Source organism: Lactuca serriola, chromosome 2 (genome assembly GCF_051521515.1).
Source record: "Lactuca serriola cultivar US96UC23 chromosome 2, Lser_US96UC23_V15, whole genome shotgun sequence".
Lineage (NCBI taxonomy): Eukaryota > Viridiplantae > Streptophyta > Magnoliopsida > Asterales > Asteraceae > Lactuca > Lactuca serriola.
The window spans coordinates 225,977,503-225,998,434 of record NC_136409.1 but is presented as its reverse complement, the minus strand read 5'-3'; the positions used below and the strand labels follow the sequence as shown (position 1 = coordinate 225,998,434).

Below are 20,932 nucleotides of genomic sequence, written 5' to 3'. Positions count from 1 at the left end.
TATCGTGTTGACATTATTTTGTTTCTGTGCCAATCCAATCGAGTTAATTATGCATGTGAGTTCTATGAGTTCTCATTTTGAACGCATAAAAGGCAAAGCACCTTAATCAATGAAAGGTACATTGATAGGAAAGGGTGAGCTGCTTAACTACTTGGAAGACATGGTGGGCAGTTGTGCTACCATAAAGGCAAGAAATCGAGATCAAGAAAGTTCGATCCATAAGAGTTTGAATTTGTCGTAAACTTTGGTTTTGACAAATTCACATGGATAGGAACAAATACACTGTTTAAATCTAAGTGTCATAAGATTTCCTCCTTCATGAAAATGATTGTGAGGAAATGCTTTCACTAAGACAGATTTTAAGAAGATAGTGATTGTAAAATTGCATTCTCGAATTCAATTATGGTTACGGCATCCCTTTCCATAATTTGAATTGTGAGGTTTGGCAATTAGTCTTAATTGTTTAGACACACATATGAACTATCGAAGGCAAAGGTGTATAAGTTCAAGAAACGTTGATAAAAGATTATCAAAGCACTAAGTATTAGAAACATGAACTTAAGAAATTCAATAAGCATTGTTTTTCTGAAAGTTAAGATGTTTATGAATACATGTCGAAGCTAGTGGGAGCATAAGTGTTATGTTTTAATCATCAAGATAGTGGGAGCATAAAAGTTATGATTGTATGATTATTAAGGAAAGTATTGCAAGACTAGCAATATTAATTATAGAAAACAAGAGTCATACTTTGCAAAGTCGCAATAGTTGAAGACTTGTTTTGCTATAATTAAGGGAGAGAATATTATGCTTCATTTCAAATCTAAAGGTTTAGGTTGAGAAATGTTAATAAAATTTAGTCAAAGGTACATAATGTGTTCTTAAAATTTCGATTATGATTACGGCATCCCTCTTCACAATTCGAATTTTGAGAACATAGGAAATAAAACATTATGCGTCGTATCCCATACACTTTGGGTATAGGATCGATTGCAAATGCTTTAATGTTTGACCATTCTAAAATTTTCCAAATGTCTAGCGCATTTAGAGGGAAAAAGGACAAGAATTGGTTTTGACTAAAACAATTAAACAACTATCAAAGGACAATCCAAAGTTTGACGAGGATTGGTCGCTTGTGAGTAGTTGGAAGTATAGTAAAATATGGAAATGTTTCCATATTGGATGGACCATATCGACATCATTACGAATAGATAAGATTCTATTAAGAATGAGTTGTCATTTGGAACATATGGAAGTGTGTCCATATTGGGAATTGAATATTGAGAAATCTATGATTAGATTAGAAACTTCTATGCAAAAGGATGTTCAAAGAATGTACTTTGAGTGAGATACATCACGTCTATGGAATTGTCTTGTAACAATCTCCGATAGAAGATTTTGTAATATCATTGGCAATAGTCTTTGTGACTTTGGTGCAGTGACATTACGAAAGGATAAGTTGCATAGAATGTTAGAATCTAGCATATTCTATAAGTAGCAAGAATTTGATATTCTTTAACTTATGAAAAACGGATTTGGAGTTGTGAAATAAGAAGGATTGGAAATGTGTTCAATGTGATCTATTTCACAAAGTAAGAACCATAGGTAAACATTGTGTGCATGCTAGGAGCATGGGACAAGTGTTGGAATTCAAGTAAGAAGTTGATTACCCGAAACGACAAATAATGAGTAATCGATATGGTGATAAATAAAAGGAGTTTTATTTATACTCAAAGGTTTGAGGCCATATGGGATTAGTATTATTCTTGTGTTTCACATTTGCATGTTTTGACTTCCAGAATAATTGAGTTTATTAAGAATAATCGAATTATTCAAACGGGCCACAGTCGTTCATATGTTGGAAGTAGGTATGAATGAAGACTGTCATGAATTGGTGTGTGGATTGTCTAAAAGAGTATTAGACATAAGCAAATGTTTGCTGCAACGTTCATGAGTGCTTATGAATGTGATTTAAGCATTGGATTAAACCCACGCTCACTTGGATCACTCCATGGATTGTATCACGAGTGATTGGTGAGACGATAACATCTTATATTCTTGAGACCGAGATGTGTGAGTTGTATCTTGCAAATCGGTTGCACATTGATAATATGTAAACGCACCAGTAACTTGGTGTTATAAAACATATTGTTGTGTGTGATTTGGTGCGTGAGTACAAGCAAGCATTGTATCAAAGTTTATCCGTTCCTTTTATCCAAAGTAGGATAAAAGCGATATCTTTGGGCCCCTCGATGGTTTAGTGATGACAAACGTAAATGCTCGGCCGGGCTAGGGTTAATTTGATTTGTTCAATTAGTCAGTCGTCATAAATCGGAAATCGAGATATAGTACAAAGAGAATGATTTGAAATCATGTCTCATATGATATCTAGAATGGAGGAATATATGATCCCTTATCTAAGGACACGCGTATTTGATATGATCAGAGTTAACAGCAGCTTTGGAAAGCTACGATTGCAAATCGGGATCCGAAGTCATACGCAGAATAGTTGTTAGACTTATCCAAGTGCGAGACTGTTGGATTAGTGTCTAAGTCCATAACTATTTTGGTATGTACTTGACCCGATGGTGCATGGTCCTTTTGGGTTGCCTTCACCAAAGCAACTTGATTGGAGAAATAAATAGAGAGAGAGGTTATTATGATTTATTAATATGTTATAAGAATAATATATTAAAGGAGAAATCATATTTGTTTAATTAATATTGGTCAATAATTAATTAGGAATTAATTTTGTGATCAAGTGTAATTAATTAAACTAGAGGGGCTGAATTGTAATTATGTGATAGTTACAAAATAAGGTAAGGATTATCTTATATATATGGTGAACGAATTTGAGGTGTAAATCTCTTAGAATTCGACTAGGATAAGGATTTCTAGGACTTATCTTATGGTTGCTTGGTGGACAAGCAACTAGATAAGGATAAGGACTAAAACCCTAATCTTTACACCTATATAAACCCCCTAAGGCATAGGAATTCGTCCAACCCTTCCCAAGAAGTCCTTAGGACGAATTCTAACCTCCCTCCTCTCTCTTTATACCTTCTCCACTTGCTTATGGTGTTTGTAAGCCATTAGAGGAGTGACACTTGTGACTCTCAGCTTTCCAAGGTCAATTCAAGGAGGAATTGGATTGTTATTGCTATATAACAATCAAGGTATGTTCTTAAACCTAATTACATGTGAATTCCGATTTCCATATGCTAGAATTAGGGTTCAAAGTTTTGGATTCAAAGTATGTACAATAGAGAAACCTAGATCCAAGCTTTAGGGTTTGTATGAGTACATAGGATGTCTTATGACCAAAACCCATCATAAAGGTGGTATATAGTCGAGATCAAAAAGATTTAAGATGTGTGCTTCCTCCCTACTCCCTGTTCCTCATTGGGTTGTGGGTCTGGGGTGGAGTCGCACAACTGAACATCCTGCCGACCTCAATTATATACGGCCTGCATACACCAAGTATTAATGGTTAAGCCAAGTATGAGCTCTACCACGATCCTCATAGTAAAGCCCTTCATCCTATTCCATAAAATAAGGGCCGGAGTCAAGATAACCACTGCGGGTTGAGCTACCATAATTACCACAAATCCAAAATTTGTTGTCATACCGGTTAAGCCCACGTAGTAGCTAACACCCTCAGTCAGTAAAGAGATTAAAGTTTCAAGTGATGGGAACCTATACTCACTAGATTTGACCTAGACCGAGAAAACTCAGAACCTTCGGAAGAGTAGTTGCAGTAGATGCTCGCACTACTCAAGCACTTCGTCCACCCTGTTACCGACGAGTAGTGCCTAGGATCCTCCACCCTCTCGCATGGAGGAAGTCGTCGTCGCCCTGTAGACGATAGACTTCATTTTCTGAAGTGACCACTAGAATACCGAGAACCACAGGATAACCTCCGCAGCCAAGAATACTTGATCAAAGTGCGAAAGTAGTTGCGTTAAGCCTCATGACCCAGATCCTGAAGAGATTATAGACTTGACACCATCCTTGGTGTTAGTCAAGGGGTTATGCAGGAGCATGCGTTTTCCGCACTAGAATAAACCAAAGACTTACAGATTCATTGGACTATTAGGTGTTCCACGAATACTATCTCGCGCAGAAATAGTAGAACCACCTCCCGAGATAGTCCAACACTCGTCTGGTGAAACCCTATCTCCCTGACCCTGAGGGTTTCCGTTAGAAATACCTCAAGCATCAGAAGTGTAGGTTCATTTTGCACGAGCTTGAGGTAGACACTCTACAGCAGACAGATAACCGTAGACACGCAACCCATTCAATGACCTAGAAAGCCTCTAAAAGCCAATTGACAGGAAACGCGAAACCAAAGACAACCTGAGCTTCCTAAGAACCAACCTGAAGGACCACACTACCAGTATGAGAGAGAACGTTAGGAACTTCGGAATGGCGATCACGCTAGTGATGATCTTGCCATAGAAGTACACTATGTTCTAGGTACTGAAAATCTCTACCCTTCCGAGAGCTTAGGACCACCCGAGATCCTTTACGGAGATTGGTCCAACCCTCGTCAGACCACTACTACTTCCGGATATTCCACAACTTTCACACCCGATCGATCCACTTCTTAGACTTGATAAGTGTTTACCCAACGTCACTCTTCGTATCCCATACATCCAGATAGAAACCATTGAGAACCCTAACCTCGTAGATACACCAGTCGGAACCCACTAACTACACGAGATGGAATCCGCATCCCGTAGGTGAAGGTTGTTGGAATGACAAACACAGACCAAAGTTCACTTGGGAATGCGAGGACAAACCGAATAGGAAGTACCCTCCTGCCTCTATCATTCATACCTACTAACTTGCCTAGACCTGAATTTCGGGACGAAATTCCCTCTAACGGGGGGATGATGTGACAACCCAAAGTTTATTCCGTTACATCACCCCGTTACCGTTAACGGAATATTCCATTTTATAAAAGTTCCGTTAATTAGAGGTTGCCAAATAAATAAATGTTTTATTTATTTATATTTTTTATGTCGTTATAGTCGTAATAAAGTAAATAAAAACACTTAAATTACATTTCCATATTAATTTGGAAAAAGGTTAAATTTTATTACGACCACTAAATCGGGTGCGACCAAAAGCCCCGTTTAACGACAGTATTGGGTAGTTTCCCATTTAGCCTCAACTCCAGCCACTATATAAAGGGGAATGGACTTCATTCCACCCCTTTTCACCCTTTCTCTATACACTCTCTCATAAAAGTCCGATTTCGCCTAAAATCCGCAACCAAACGCCTCCAAATCGTAAGTTCTTGTACCCTAACTTGTTCAAAACATTATTAGTTGTGACTTTACCCCAAAAATTGACCTTAGAAGCTGTTAGAATGGAGTTTATGGCCTAAGAGACACCTTAGGCCGTAAACCCCTTAAATGAGGCCAAAATGACCCAAATTTGTCCCTTTGAGCCTAGGAACCAATTAAGGATTTAGCTTAGGAGTGTTTGAAGCTTAAAACAACAACTTTTGGGACTTAAAAGAGGGTTTACGTCCCAAGCACATGCTTAGGCCATAAACACCCTCTAAACTTGTTAAATCATGTCCAAAACACTCCCAAACCCCCCTTAGGCTTAAGACATAAATTAGGGACTTGCTATTTCAGGTTTGGTGCAATTAAACACAATGAAATGAGGGGTAAAAAGGAGTTTACGGCCCAAGCACATGCTTAGGCCGTAAACACCCCCAAACCATGCCAAATGATAGTAAATGTCCCCTAAATGGCCTTATACCTTCACTAGAAAATGCTAGGGTTGAAACAAGGGCTCAAACTCAAAGTTTAAAGGGGTGCATGAGATTTCACGGCCAAGCCAAGAGCTTACGACCGTAAACTCCCAAGGAGTGGTCATTTGGACCATAAACTCCAAGGGAGTGCACTCTTGAAACCCCAAACACCCCTATAGCTTTAAATAATTACTAGGATTGAAATAAGGGCCTTGAACTTCCATAAAATCAAGAGGGTAGGAGTTCACGGCCGTGAAATCCCATAGGGGTGGTTCATGGGCCGTAAACTCCCATTTGGTCCCTTTAAATGCCTTAAACCCATTCATACCTTTTGAATTTGGACTTAGCAAAATTCTGTGATCAAGATAAAGCCTTTAAACATCCTAGAAACCCCTCACCATGAGTTTACGACCGTAAACTCATGAGGAGTTGTCCCTGGGCTGTAAACACTATGTATAGAGTTTACTCTTGGAGAGTAAACTCCATTCCTAAGCCATTCACACCCTTAAATGTTACCTGGGACACCCCAAACACTTAACCAAAGTGTTTTCCGCTCCTTAGAGTGCGTATACTTGTTTAATTAGTATTAAATGTACTAATTTTATGTGAACATATGTTATCATATGTTAAATAGGTCACTAAGTGTGTCTAATTCTTTACTTGACACCGAGCACCCAACCGGCACCTTCGTCGGATCCACTTACACCAAGTGAGTTCATACCCCTGAATGAACCTTTTAAATATTTTTACATGTTTTATAGGGGGGAATACCAGTTAAACATGCCAGTTATCATATCAATCACATGTGATTGATAACCCGCATGCACAATGATTTACCACACTGTAAACTGTTTTACCAAGTAGGATACTATAAATGGTTTTCCAAAAGGTTTTCACTTGTTCAAAACTCTTACTTATACTGTTTTATCAAAGTTCATTTTAAACTAGTTTATGAAAAGTTTCCAAAGAATTTCTAAAGGTTTTCAAACTTATTTTACCAAAGAACACCAAGTTGTGATTTTCTCAAGTATAAAGATTTTCTTCCATGTTTTGATACTCCCTCTTAGTTTAAACTCTTACTTGATAACGCTTTCACTTCGTGATGCGTTTATACTTGTTATTGCCTTTATTTCGCTTATACTTGTAGTCGCTTATGCCTATTAGACGCTCTTACTTCACTTGTTGTCGCTTCTACTTCGTGATACACTTATATTTGGTAACGCTTATACTTCACGATCCGGTTATTCCACACTGTACGTTTATACTTCACGATTCGGTTATTCCACACGATTCAATTATACATCACGATTCGGTTATACATCATGATTCGGTTATACTTCATGATATGGTTCCACTTGTTACACACTCAAACGTAGTTAGATGTATGTCTGTGCTTGTATAGATGCATATAAATAATGATTGAAGGACTTAGGAAGGCTTGTCCGCCCTATTTCCTTTTCTTTGTTGAGATGTGGTCTGGTGGGATCGGATGTCCGTCCGAAGGTCGTTTGATTCATTAGTTATATATTATGTATAAGAGCATAGACATATAGGTTTTCACTAGTCAGTTCAGTTGTGAGTCTCTACCTCTAGTTCAACACTTATACTGGAAACACACTACCCACTATTTGGGATGCATCTTCGGGACACGGCCTTCTCCGTCGTCTAGTTGGTAACCAGAGTCTCCTGTAGGGAGAGCGGACATTGTGTGTATAGATCTATACGGGATTGACACCCCCGCACCCTGAGTGCTAGCTACAGTCCACGGCCTACCAAGCCAAGGGGTGACAAATGTCACATTTTATAGACGCTTGCAGGGCATCAGGTACTCTAGTGTCGGGTAGTATGGTTACGAGTATCCCAGGTTACCTTATAATTCATGGCCTTAAGGTAACAGTATTTTACACTATATGTCGCACTGTATTTTACACTGTATGCTGGAAATCCACTCTCAGAGTCACACTGTTTTTAGACCTTGCTAGTTGTACCTTTCATTTGATACTGTCTGGGGTCTGTATTCCTTTTTTTAGACCTTGCTAGCTGTATCTTTCATTTGATACTGTCTGGGGTGTGTATTCCTTGTTTTAGACCTTGCTAGCTGTATCTTTCATTTGATACTGTCTGGGGTCTGTATTCCTTGTGTTAGACCTTACTAGTTGTGTCTTTCATTTGATATTGTCTGGAGTCTGTAGTCTCTGTTTTTAGACCTTGCTAGCCGTACCTTTCATTCGGTACCGTTTGGGGTCTGTGTCTCCCTTTGTTAGACTGAGCCAGGCGTGTCGTTTGTTCGATACTCTCCTGGAGCCTATGATTCCTCTTGCCTTAGTCAGCAGTCTTTACTGTTGAGGCATATGTTATTTTCCCTGAGTACTCCTGCTTTCTTTAATAATCAAATTTTGTATTTTGATAATGATAGCGATTAAGGGAAAACTACTTTTTACCACATAACTCCGTCCAGTCTTGGTAGAAGACTGCTTTTATTAAAGAAAATATAGGATTTTATGAAAAAGACACTAATGTAATAGACACTCTAAAACTACCACTTTTATTAAAGTTATTTGGATGAAATGACACTAAATACTTATGAACTTACCAGCATTTGTAAAAATGCTGATACTCGCTTTTCAAATAACTTGTATTCTCAGGTCAGCATTAGACAGGTACATTACCGGAGCTGTTGATGAAGATAGCTTAGTACCAAACTGCACTTATATTATTACCTGTATTACTTTATTGTATTGTAATGTAAACCATGTAAAACTATTACTATTAATGCAATGGTTGTTGTACTTTGATTACTATAATGCATGTGTTGTGATACTTGACATGACGTCATCCACCTCAGAACGTTTCCGCCGTTCCGGTTTTGGGGTGTGACACAATCAATATAATGACTTGGAATCACTTATAAATCTTATTTATTGGTTCATAATAACGACTATGACTATAAATATAAGTTACACTGAAAGAGATACGAGTGCCGCTTAACTTACAGAGATTTTTTGGACAAAAGTTTGGAAATTGTACTAGCAGAGATTCTACTTGCTAGCTATTACTACTTCAAGGATCGTAGGGCTTTGTCACATACTAAAACTAAGGGAAAACGGGCTCAAAGTTGAAGGAAATTGAGAGAGAAAGTTGTAGAGATGTGTATGGAAGGAAAGCACAAATGAGGTATTTTTAGCCAAATTTGGGGTGCATGGCGTGCAAAAGGGGTGCATGTTGCGCAGTTTAAGGCTACATCTCCACAACCACTTTGTTCCACGTGTCAGGCTCTCTGTGGTTTGCGTTTTCGACTTCTAGAAGCACGTGTCACGCACCTTGCGCATACCTAGCGCACATTGCATAGGGCGCAAATCGCAAATTTTGTAAATTCCATAACTTCTTCATATAGACTCGGTTTTTGACGTTTTTTTTCCACGTGTAGCTCTCAACGAGTACTACAACTTTCCCTTAGACTCCATCGGCTAATTATGACTTTATTTTTTGCCCTTATTTTTATATGATTAATGATTTTGCAAAAATCATAATTCTCTCGTATGGAATCCGATTTTGGAGTTCCTTTTACCAAAATTCATATCTTAAAGAGTACTACGACTTTCATTTTGGTGACTTTACCTAAATGTCAACCATTCTCTTCGTACCTTTTAACATCACACATTCCTTGTGCGCGGATGACTTTTATATTTTTATAGAAAATCATATCTAATTCATACGGAGTCAGATTTCTACGAAATTTTGTATTTTCGGGATCGGGACGAAATGTACTTTATATATATATATATATATATATATATGTGTGTGTGTGTGTGTGTGTGTGTGTGTAAGTGTGTGTGTGTGTATGTGCATGCGCTTTGGCGCACTTATTTTTACGACTTAAAGACGATTCAACTAATTTTTCTTATTTTCCTTAATACGAAACTTGTATTATATAGTCTGCAGTGCGCACGACTATAGATTATCCTAATCAAGGATTTAATTTTAGTATTACTTTTTATGTGTAACCTAAATTTGCGGGTGTTACAGTTATCTCCCCCCTTAGGATGATTACGTCTCAGAATCATCAACAAATCATGTCTTGTATATGACTCTGCACGTTACTTTTCCATCCTATATGGTAATCATAACTCTTATGTCTTTTCTATTGAGTTTCCAACTGTTAGACTTCTTGACTAGTGACGGTGCTAAATTCTTGCATTTTCTCTTCCTTCTAAACTCGATCTTCGTTGGAGAGACTTAACCTAAATTTAAGGTCCTTACTTCGACTACCGTAGCATACCGATGGCTCATTTTCTAATGACCATTCATCGTATGATGCAACGATTAGACTCGGGTCTCTTTGAGTCCGACTCTAAAACGAAAGGTATCTTCCTTCATATTCTAATGTGATATAATAATATTTTAGCATGTAGCAATCTCTAGCTATTGGTTGTTAAGCTCTAATGATGATTTGCAATCTATTTGTTGATTGCTTTTATCCTCTCCTTCTTGAATCTTTAACTATGGCCAGACACTACGTTGAACTTACTTTGTAGATTAGTCGGACTCGAATGGATATGACCTACTGAGGTCTAAATGATATTTATCTTCGTATTGATTACCGAAACAAATGTAATGATGGACAAGAACAAAATAGCTCAACTAATTAGAGACTTAGTAACCTTGTGACTTTCCCTGATATAAGTACGAGTCCTATGTTTTTTGTAGTATAGGCCTCAACGACTCTACTACCTTTCACACCTACTCATACTCGTCCCAAGTATTGTCTCGTAGTCCACTAAGTTCTACTCCTAAAATTATCAAACAATATAACACATAACACATACTATTGTGTCCAAATAAGCACATGTCCTAATAAACGCTTCTGGGGTTTCTTCCTCGCGCATCCTCAATTACAATTCTTCTTCTACTTGGTTGGCAGTGGAAACTACAGACGATGTGACTACTTCAGGAGTTACACCAAAAGTTCTATATTGATATCTTTCGATAGTTTTCATTCACTATCGTAAGCGTTCTCATTTGGTCAGTCTGCTACGAGTTCTTATCAAGACGTTTTGTACACTAAAGTAGGCGCTCGGTGTACCGAGACGAGAATGTAGATATAGAAGGTTTAGATGCGTAATCCTCCTTATTACTTGGAAAAGTTGTATGCCAACTCTAATACTATAATTAAACATTTAGAAACTTAAACACATAAAATTTCCCTAATTGTAGGTCAGCAACAGACCTTAGATCTGATCAGATAATATCATTTTAAATAGGCAACCTAAGGCATGTTATAATTCAAACCATTTAGCATATAAAAGCAAATTAGGTATCTTATCCTATAGTGAGCTAGTGCTTGTGTCAATTCGGTGTACTACCTAAAATAAAATAGACACTTTCATCACGATCATTGCTTAGCATTCTAAGTTTAAGTATATAAATCCTACAAATTCCAAGTTCGCTTAAACTAATGCATTGATACCAACTGTGACATCCCCATTTTTATAGCCAGAAAAAACCGATTTGTTTATGTTTATTAAATCAGAGTATTCTTTTAAAAATATTTATTATGTGGAATTTGTCCCAAAAGCATGATAATAATATTATTAAAACATTTTCGAAGAAATGTGTTTTATTTATAAAACTCAGGATGTTATCATCAATACAAAAACATAAGCATAAACGAAGACTTACAATGTTTCAATATACTAACGGTCTTCATCTTCTTGAATCTCTCATATATCATTATCCGAGTATCTTTATTTAATAACCTGTAATTTAAATAAACTGAGTGGGTCAGGTTGGAAACCTAGTGAGCACATAGGGTTTTCAACCCACAATATTATAATCTTATATTATATATTCTTCATCATTCAAATAACTTAATTACCCCATTCCCGTTATTCTCACTTACTAATCCTAATATGATGATCTCGATGGATCTTTCTTAAAGGACCTTTATCGACACACAACAAAAATTCCTAGATAATTAGGCACAACAGTATGATAATGCCTTGGGTAAACACAACAACACGACATTATATTAGTACCGTGGATAGTTACAGCAGTATAATAGTACTTTGGTTTATCACGATACTACAAAAGTACTTAGGATAGATACGACATACACGGAAGTACAATAGTACTTGTCAAGAAACGGCAGGCACGACTTACTTATTTTGCACAACTCTCATTAAAGCTATCACAACCTCTCATTTATTATTACGCATAACCCTTTACTATCCAATTATATTATTAAGTATATAATTAGATCAAGTAACACTCATATCATATTGTACAAATATATTAAACACAATGCAAAAAACATACATAACATTTAAGCAATTAGAATACTTGTATCTATGTGTAAGTTTGAAAGTTACTATGCACTCACTTGATAAAGTGGATGACTGGAAAGTTGGACATGGCTTCACTTTAGCACTTGACTTTTCCTTTGACATGACCTAGGTTAAATTATCTCTAAGTCTTAGTTTATTACCTCTTATGATTGATTAATAGTCTAGATTCCTTAACAATCCCAATGTATACTGATCTATAGCTTATAAGGGACAACCAGGTAAGATCATATCGGTGGTAGGGTCCATTTGGTATATAAAGTATATTGTTGGAAATCGCACTTTAATTAAACACCTCACTAAATCCAGCCTAGACATCATCCATGTAAGTAGATCAATTAGTATAATGGCTTGGAATCACTGATAAATCTTATTTATAGGTTCATAATAATGATTATGACTATAAATATAAGTTACACTGAAAGCGATACGAGTATAGCTTAACTTACGAAGATTTCTTGGGCAAAAGTCCGGAAATTACACTAGCAGAGCTTCTACTTGCTAGCTATGACTACCTCAAGGCACGCATGGCTTTGCCACAGACTAAAACTAAGGGAAAATGGGCTAAAAGTTGAAGGAAATTGAGAGAGGAAGTTGTCGAGATGTGTGTGGAAGGAAAGGAGCACAAATGAGGTATTTTTAGCCAAATTTGGGGTGCATGGCGTGCAAAAGGGGTGCATGTTGCGCATTTTAAGGCTACGTCTCCCCAGCCACTTTGTTCCACGTATCAGGATCTTTGTGGTTTGCATTTTCGCCTTCTAGAAGTGCGTGTCACGCACCTTGCGCACACCTAGCGCACATTGCACGGGCGTAAATCGTAAATTTTGTAAATTCGATAACTTTTTCATATAGACTCCGTTTTTGACGCTCTTTTTTTTCCACGCGTAGCTCTCAACGAGTACAAAAACTTTCCCTTAGACTCCATCGGCTAATTATGACTTTATTTTTAGCCCTTATTTTTATAAGATTTAATGATTTTGCAAAAAAATCATAAATCTCTCATACAGACTTTGATTTTGATGTTCCTTTTACCAAAATTCCTATATTAAAGAGTACTATGACTTTCATTTTGGTGAATTTACCCAAAAGTCAACCATTATCTTCATACCTTTTAACGTCACACATTTCTTATGCGCGACTGACTTTTGTATCTTTATAAATATCATATCTAATTCATACGGAGTCGGATTCCTACGAAATTTATACTTTCGGGATCGAGACACGTATATATATATATATATATATATATATATATATATATATATATATATATATATATATATATATATGCTTTGGCACACTTATTTTTACGACTTACATACGATTCGACTAATTTTTTCTATTTTTCCTTAATACGAAACTTGTATTATATAGTCTGCATCGCGCACGACTATAGATTATCGTAATCAAGGATTTAATTTTAATAATTATTACTTATTATGTGTAGCCTAAATTTGAGGGTTTTACATACATAACATATCAATCATACATACTCTACCCCTAACATCAGGATACAATCAACATATAACCAAAGTCTATGAACAAATCACAAACAATCATACACTAACTCAGGACACGTCGGCTAATGTTGATCCGCTTTGCTCAATACATCGAGCCCTTCGATATTACTCAGTGCGTCGAGCCAATATCACGCATGTATTCCTTAGTACATCGATCCAATAGCATGAAATCATAAGACACCAAATAGCCTAGCATTATCCACATACATCCTACAATCACACACAAGATAAAGCAAATGATGTACAATATCTATAACATGTGGTGACAAAGTCAACTCAAACCGCAACGTAAAATTCAAGAGACGCCCCGAGAATCCAATGAGATCAACACACTTCACAACCATCCTATAATAACATTTAAAGTGTATTAATACCAACCCAAAACAACAGTCTGTTCAATATCACTTTAACCCCACTAAAACCCGTCAGTACTACAATATTAATCCATATTCTAGAAGTGTTGTCACTTTGATTTCTAGGGACTATTTACACAAGCCCATGCGATTTTTATACTATTTCTTATGAATCTTACAGCACATCATGTCATAACAGCTCAAACTAGACCGGTCAATGAAAATCATACTTTTCATACTAACTAGAGTCATTTCTAGGCTTCAGTTAAAACTAATGAAATTTACTAGACTCCAATTCTGGACGTTGGGCACTAGTTTTAGGTTCAATCGATTTTCTAGAGTTGGTTATGATTTTTACAAAAAAAAACTTGAAAAAACAATGACTTTTTACATAAAATCATAACTTATATTTGGGTTAATTTAACATCTTAACCTATTAAGACCTCATGAAAACGACTTAACCCCTAGAGAATAAGGAGTTAACAGTCACAACATGGATTAAGTGGCTAGACTAAGGCTTTCAATGAAGGGCAGATTATGACGTCAAACCTAATGACCTCATGGGATTTGGTCCATAACGTAGGTTTTGCTCCTTATAACTTCCAAATGACAAAACCTACCCCGAAACTCAAAAGTTTAACATACAAGTTTCAAATTTGTTCGATTTAAGTCCATCCCCTTCATATTAAAATACATAAAGGAATTAAAAATGAACTGAATAATTAAAATACAGAAAAATATTAACATATTGAAAACGGGGCGTTACAAATATATTGTATAATTAGGTTTTAAGTTTATTTAATAAATTTAAGATTATGTAACAACCGAGAGGATTCCGTCATTGATCAATGATATGAAAGAGTAGGAAAAGTAGGTGTAACAGCTTAATATTGTAATATTTGATTTTGAGATAATAAACCGCGTAATTAAAATTAATTACATCGAAATGGTACTTAGAGATTGGTTGAGTTTTGACTAAAAGTAAAAAAATGAGATTCGTAGTACTCTTTAAGATAAAAACTTTAGGACAAAGAGTGCCGAAAATGGGATCCGTATGAGAGAGATATGATTTTTTTAAAATCATTTATTTTTACCCCCTTTAGGCACAAAAGTGAAAGTCAAAACTAGTTAAAGCAACCTAAAGGAGAGTTGTAGTACCCCTTGAGATCATCCCATAGATATAAAAGGGGCTTAGATCGGAGCTCACACGAAGAAGTTATGATTTTTACAAAATCTTTTCGTGTGCGCGAGGTGTGCACCTATGCTCGTTGCGTACCTGACACCTGATTCGAGTAGATTGCGAGTGACGTGGCTAATTGGGGAAGTGACACGTGGCCTTCTCTGGATGGAGCGACGATGATCACGTGCAACACGCCCAAATACTTACGTCGTGCGCACCCCAAATACATGCCTATAAATAGAAGGCAATGCAAATCAATTCTTCACACCTTCCATTCCCTCACTCTCTCTGCATCTCTCGAAGTTTCTGCCCTTGGAGTGATCTACGGAATCCCGAGCCCGATTCAACCCTACACTAACGGTCTCATGCGACTAGGGTGAGTTCATGGCCTCATTTTACTATTTTAAAAATTTTACCCGGGGGGAGGGGGATTACATGTTTATCAAACTGCTTTATTAAAATATATTTATATCTATAAATATAAATCATTTTATACAGCATTAAACCTTAGGATAATATAACTATAGATATTAAACTTAGTTGTAAGCTATGATATTATGCCTAAGAGATATGATGTCCGATAGTCTAGGAAGACATATTGCTTGGGTGTTATAATGGCCAATTTCATAGGATAATGTAGTACCTAGAAGTAATGTTGGTCAAATATAGGGATATGCATTGTACGTAATCGTTACTCTGTCCAAATACCATGTTTCCAAATAACCATAATTTGGGTGTATATATATATATATATATATATATATATATATATATATATATATATATATATATGTATAAAATAAAATATATACACATATATATACAAAATAATTATGAGTTTATATGAGAAATCATTCAATAAGAAAGATAAAAGATAAAATATCTAAGGTTAATGCATCAGTGAGCTGTTAATAATCATCCAATAGCCTTGATTAAATTTGGTTACCACGAACGTGTAATCGTTAATCTTGTGAGAGTTAGAAAGATATGTATAGATCTATACGGGGATTGATACCCCCACATGTGATTGCTAGCTACAATCTCGGCATGATACTCTCTTATTAATCACTATTCAACGTCCAATGAAGTGTCGTGGCGGGGAAATAACTAGTCAACCAGCGTCGATTATGGGGGTTCGTGATAATACATTACAAACACCTTAGAGATTCAACTACCAAGAGAGATGTTTTAGAGTGATAGATAAAATACGTTAGGATTAATAAAATATCCTAAAGGATACTAAATTAGGATCGGTAATATCCTAAAAGATAATAAAATAGGATCGATAAAAATCCTACAAAGATAATAAATTAGTAGTGATAAAGTATCCTAAAAAGATAGTAAGCTAAGGTTAATAAAATATCTTAAAAAAGTTTTTTTTTCCTAAAAGAAAAAAGATTCTTGATTTAATACAACAAAGTAAAGCAGAAAACTATAAAAGCATGTGAACTCACCAACATTATATTGTACGTTTTCAAAATACATGTATTCTAAGGGAGATGGGTGTGGAAGATAGTCATGCCAAGGTTGAGATCTTCAAGGAAGTTTGCTGAAGTTTATTTTCGTCTGTTTGTTATTCCTAGTTTTGTCCAAAACGTGTGTTTGATCTATTAAACAATGTAATCTCAAATAAATTATAATAAATAAAAGTATCGTTTGTGTTATATTTCTATGGTTCTATATATGTATGTCTCGATTCAATTATCCCTACGTCGCACAGTCCGGCGTTTCCGTCGCCGGCCAAGGGTGTGACAGATTATCAGTGTGTTATAAACTTTATATAATTTGTGAAAAATAGATAGATAAGTACTCTTCATTTTTTTACCATACGATTATTTCAATATAGTTGAATATTTCAATCCCGATTTGATCTAATGATCATGCTCTTATGAAAAGTGAAAAACAATCATAGGTAAGTTCTCAACCGTGCCAACCTGGTTAATGAGACAATTTTTGTAATTTTGTCTCATCCAAGGTGGAACAAGGTAAGAAAGGACTTGCTATTGATCTTTCATCTATGCAAAATACATCAATCATATTCATCCTCAATATTGAATATAGCACTAGAAAGCTTCTAAAGTCTCATCCTATTCAGCAAGCTTATAAATATAAAGTCTCATCCTATTCAGCTGACTTCCGTGGACTACCACTGGAACTAAAGATCAGAAGGGTTCCATTGTTTTTATATTATTATTAATTGCAGCACTAGAAGCTTAAAACAGTTGCAATTTGCAGCATTATGCACTAAACATTTGGCATTATTATGGGACAGAAATATGCACTAAACATTTGACATTATATGGAATTTGCAGCATTATATTAGTTCTAGTAACAAGTGTATTGTTAATTGCATATTAGAATATATTATATAACCAAACAATAACAACCACCAAATAATGGTTTTCGTTTAATTATTTTCTCCACCGCTCATCGCAGAGACAGTTTGGCCCATTCAACTTATCAACCATCTTTTGCCAGCTAAACAATTAAAGAAAATGAACTGGAATTGCTCTTTGAGTGTGAAGTGTGTGATAGAGATATAGATTATAATAAATGGAATGCTTGATTTGTCATATCTAACAGTTGTATACCGAATCTACAAAACAATTTAATCCCTTTGAATATTCTCAATAATTCACACAAATCGACGTTTGCTTTTCTTGGTGAACGAATAACACCACCTCCACCCAACAAGATGGGTCAACCACCAATAAAGGCTCTGACTTTGACCTTTTTCCAAGAACAGGTTTGACCCATTTCAATTAAGATGTGTTTGGTCATCATCATAATGCATCTTAGTACAACTCCCAAAGCACCACCACCAATATTGGTTAGCCATATTTCAACCTTCAACATGTCAAAACTTTACTATATATGCCCAAAAAAAAATTATCTTCAAGATTTTGCTCCAATTTCTTCTAGCTTCTTACATATTTGCTTACTGTCGGGCCTTTCAGTAGGCCCGACAGAGCAGCAGACCAATGCCAGATCAACAAATTTGAGAATTACATCTTCCTTAACATGACTTAATCCTTTAAGACATATATCTGACATCCTTCGATCCATCATTGCATTTCTTATTGAGTTTGGCAAATAAAAATCTTGATCGGGGTTTGCTTTCCCATTAATCGGTTCCTTTCCCGTTACTAATTCAAGTAAAATCACCCCAAGGTTATGAATATCACTTTGTGTACTTGAATCTTTCATTTTAGTCAATTCGGGTGCTTTATAGCCCTCAACAGCAGCATCTTCAAGCATTTCTTGTGATGCGGTTGGATTCAAGAGGAGATGAATCCCAAAATCGGATATGAATGGGTGATGATTTTTGCCCAATAATATGTTTTTTGATTTGAGATTTCCATGGATGATTGGCTTCTGAAATCCCGTGTGGAGATAATCCAAACCTCTAGCAATGCCGATTGATATTTTTAAAATGACTTCCCATTTGTGAGATTCATCATTCTCATCTGCTAAATTAAAATTAAATTGAGGTTAAAGTGAGAAAAGTTAACACGTTTGACATTTTGAAAAGCCAAATTTTGTCAACAAATTGATATGATGCGTTATTATATAAATGGGCAGCATGTGAACTGTGAAGGAGATTAAATATACGAAGATAATATGATAAAGACAAGGATCTAAAATAGATGACTAAAATGACCAGGCAAACCCTACTCACATGCTGTTATTTCCAATCAAATATAAAATAATTTCACTATATAAGTAATAATTAACCCCTACAGACAAATTTTGACTTTTTATGGTCAGAAAAGTTATCTTAGATTATAAAATTAGTCTGCAATTAGGATTCATAAAGAACAATGGTCCTGTTTAATACAATTAGTCTGCAGTTATAATTTTCCAATGTATCAAAAAAAAATCTTGTTGATTTTGACACAAAAAAATAAGTAATGTTGACTACGATTTGAAGTGTGCAATAACACAGCCTTGACCCAATTCAAACAGACATATGATAGAAAACAAATATGAATATCAAAAGCAAAAGCAAAAAGGTGAAAGAAACAGATGATGCAAGAAATCCATAAAGTTCGAATCTTTACCAAAGCAAGGCCATGTACAACAACGATACACGCACATAATAGTTGTACAGTACAACCATTTAACTCATTTCCATGCATAAACTGCTACTTGCAGCTTTTTCTCTCATGAATTTTTAATTTTCTTCTCCTTTTTTGTCGAGATTATCATTACCCAAAAGGCGCATCATTTATTCAAAATTTTAAAGAAACCCCAAAAGAAAAAAATCGAATCTTTTTTTTTTTTTTTTTAATCATGCACAAGAAACGAAAAAGATAAAATAAACGAAATTTTGCGTAAAGAAATTCAGAAATCACCTCTGATAAACTGAGCCAAATTTCCTCTTCTGTAGAAGGGATGAACGAAGAGCTTTTCACCTCGAGGCCCAGAATAAAACCCAGAAAGAGGCACCAAATTTGGATGCCGAATCGACCCCAAAACTTGTACCACATGCATCACATCTTGTACCTTCCCAGTACAACAAGCTGGTCTCAAGAATCTCAACAACAAAACCGAATCACTCAACAAATTAGCTCTATACAAAGTCCCATAACTTGATTTCCCAATCACTTCACCAGGAGCATCTAAAATATCAAAACAAGTGAGATCTTCACCACCTTCGAACCGAATCAAATCCCCTTTCATGTCCACTTCTTCAACATCAATTTCTTTACATTCAGGGTTCGCTTCTTTATCCCATGATTCATCTCTTGCAGACCCTTTTCTTCTACACAACCAAATCAAGAAAATGAGAACAAATAACAGAAAAGAAGAGGACAGTGTGATAACCAGTATGAGTATGTTTTTCTTCTCCATTCGGGTCTGGAGAAAAAGAACTAAAGATTGTTGTGGAAGCAGATGAAATCGGATCTGGGTCGGGTTTTAAGGTTTAAGTTTCACCCATTTTGGTGATAAATATTAGAGAAGATCTGGATGGAGGTGGAAGTTGGTGTTTGATGTTTTGTGAAAGATGAACAGAAGTAAGAAGGACAGAATGAATGGGAAAAGAAGCTTTTCTTTCCTTCCTTTTTTGAAGAGCAGACAGAGAAGAGAAGAAAGATGTGGGACATAGTCAATGGAATCATATCATTTTTCTAGGTACAATAAAGAACCCTCTAAATATTAAATATTTACATTGTCGAAACACTAAATACTTTTTTATAAATTGGGATATTTAATTTCTCGTTAACTAAACTAGGATGTTTTTAGTTAACTTTCAAGAAATTAATAAAAAAAATAGTTTTTGAAAAATGATTAATTCCTTTGCAATATCACATCCAAAATAGATGAGAATGGGTCAAAGCTTTTTTTCTTTAGTCCAATAATCCTATATAAATTGGGAGATCTCGTATACCGAAATATCATTTGGAAAAATCTAAAAAAAGAAAAAAAAAAAAAAAAAAAAAAAACATTGAAACTCAAAGTCTAAAATTTTACTTCCATGAACCATGTTAGGGGCGGTTTGTTTTGCACTTACCGGGTCTGGTCAGAGCTGACTGCTGACTCGGTCAGCAGTCAGGCTGTTTGATAATATGAAATTATGGCTGACTCGGTCAGCTATTGCTGACCAACAACCTGACTCGGTCCACCAAATTTTAGCTGCTGACCCAAAATAAAAATACCCCTCACCTGTTTTTCCCTTACGCCTTAAAAGAAAAAACACCAACAAAATCCACAGACTTCATCTGAGTTATGTTCCTCACCTCTGCATCTGCGCTTCGTTCAACTATTCATAC

At 35.8% G+C, this 20,932-nt stretch overlaps 1 protein-coding gene across 2 annotated transcripts; it reads right to left on the bottom strand.

The window, feature by feature from the left end:
• Window positions 1–17,702: 17,702 nt before the first annotated feature.
• LOC145088724 (putative kinase-like protein TMKL1) lies at window positions 17,703–20,299 on the bottom strand. 2 transcript variants are annotated; one of them, XM_079027119.1, is made up of 2 exons: window positions 19,514–20,299; window positions 17,703–18,628 (listed from the first exon to the last, which is right to left on the bottom strand). In XM_079027119.1, the coding sequence occupies exons 1-2, from the start codon at window positions 20,010–20,012 to the stop codon at window positions 18,054–18,056; spliced, it is 1,074 nt and encodes a 357-aa protein (XP_078883245.1). In that variant the 5' UTR covers window positions 20,013–20,299; the 3' UTR covers window positions 17,703–18,053. The 2 variants fall into 2 exon arrangements, with proteins under 2 accessions (XP_078883245.1, XP_078883246.1); XM_079027120.1 differs by having other exon boundaries at window positions 17,703–18,625; window positions 19,514–20,296.
• Between the last annotated feature and the right edge of the window lie 633 nt (window positions 20,300–20,932).

What these genes read in the sequence shown, in the direction of transcription:
- LOC145088724 (XM_079027119.1), bottom strand. Translation starts at nt 20,012, where the DNA reads ATGGAGAAGAAAAACATACTCATACTGGTTATCACACTGTCCTCTTCT. An exon ending in TTTGGCTCAGTTTATCAGAG is followed by an intron (nt 18,629 to 19,513) that starts GTGATTTCTGAA and finishes ATTTTAATTTAG; the next exon opens with CAGATGAGAATGATGAATCT.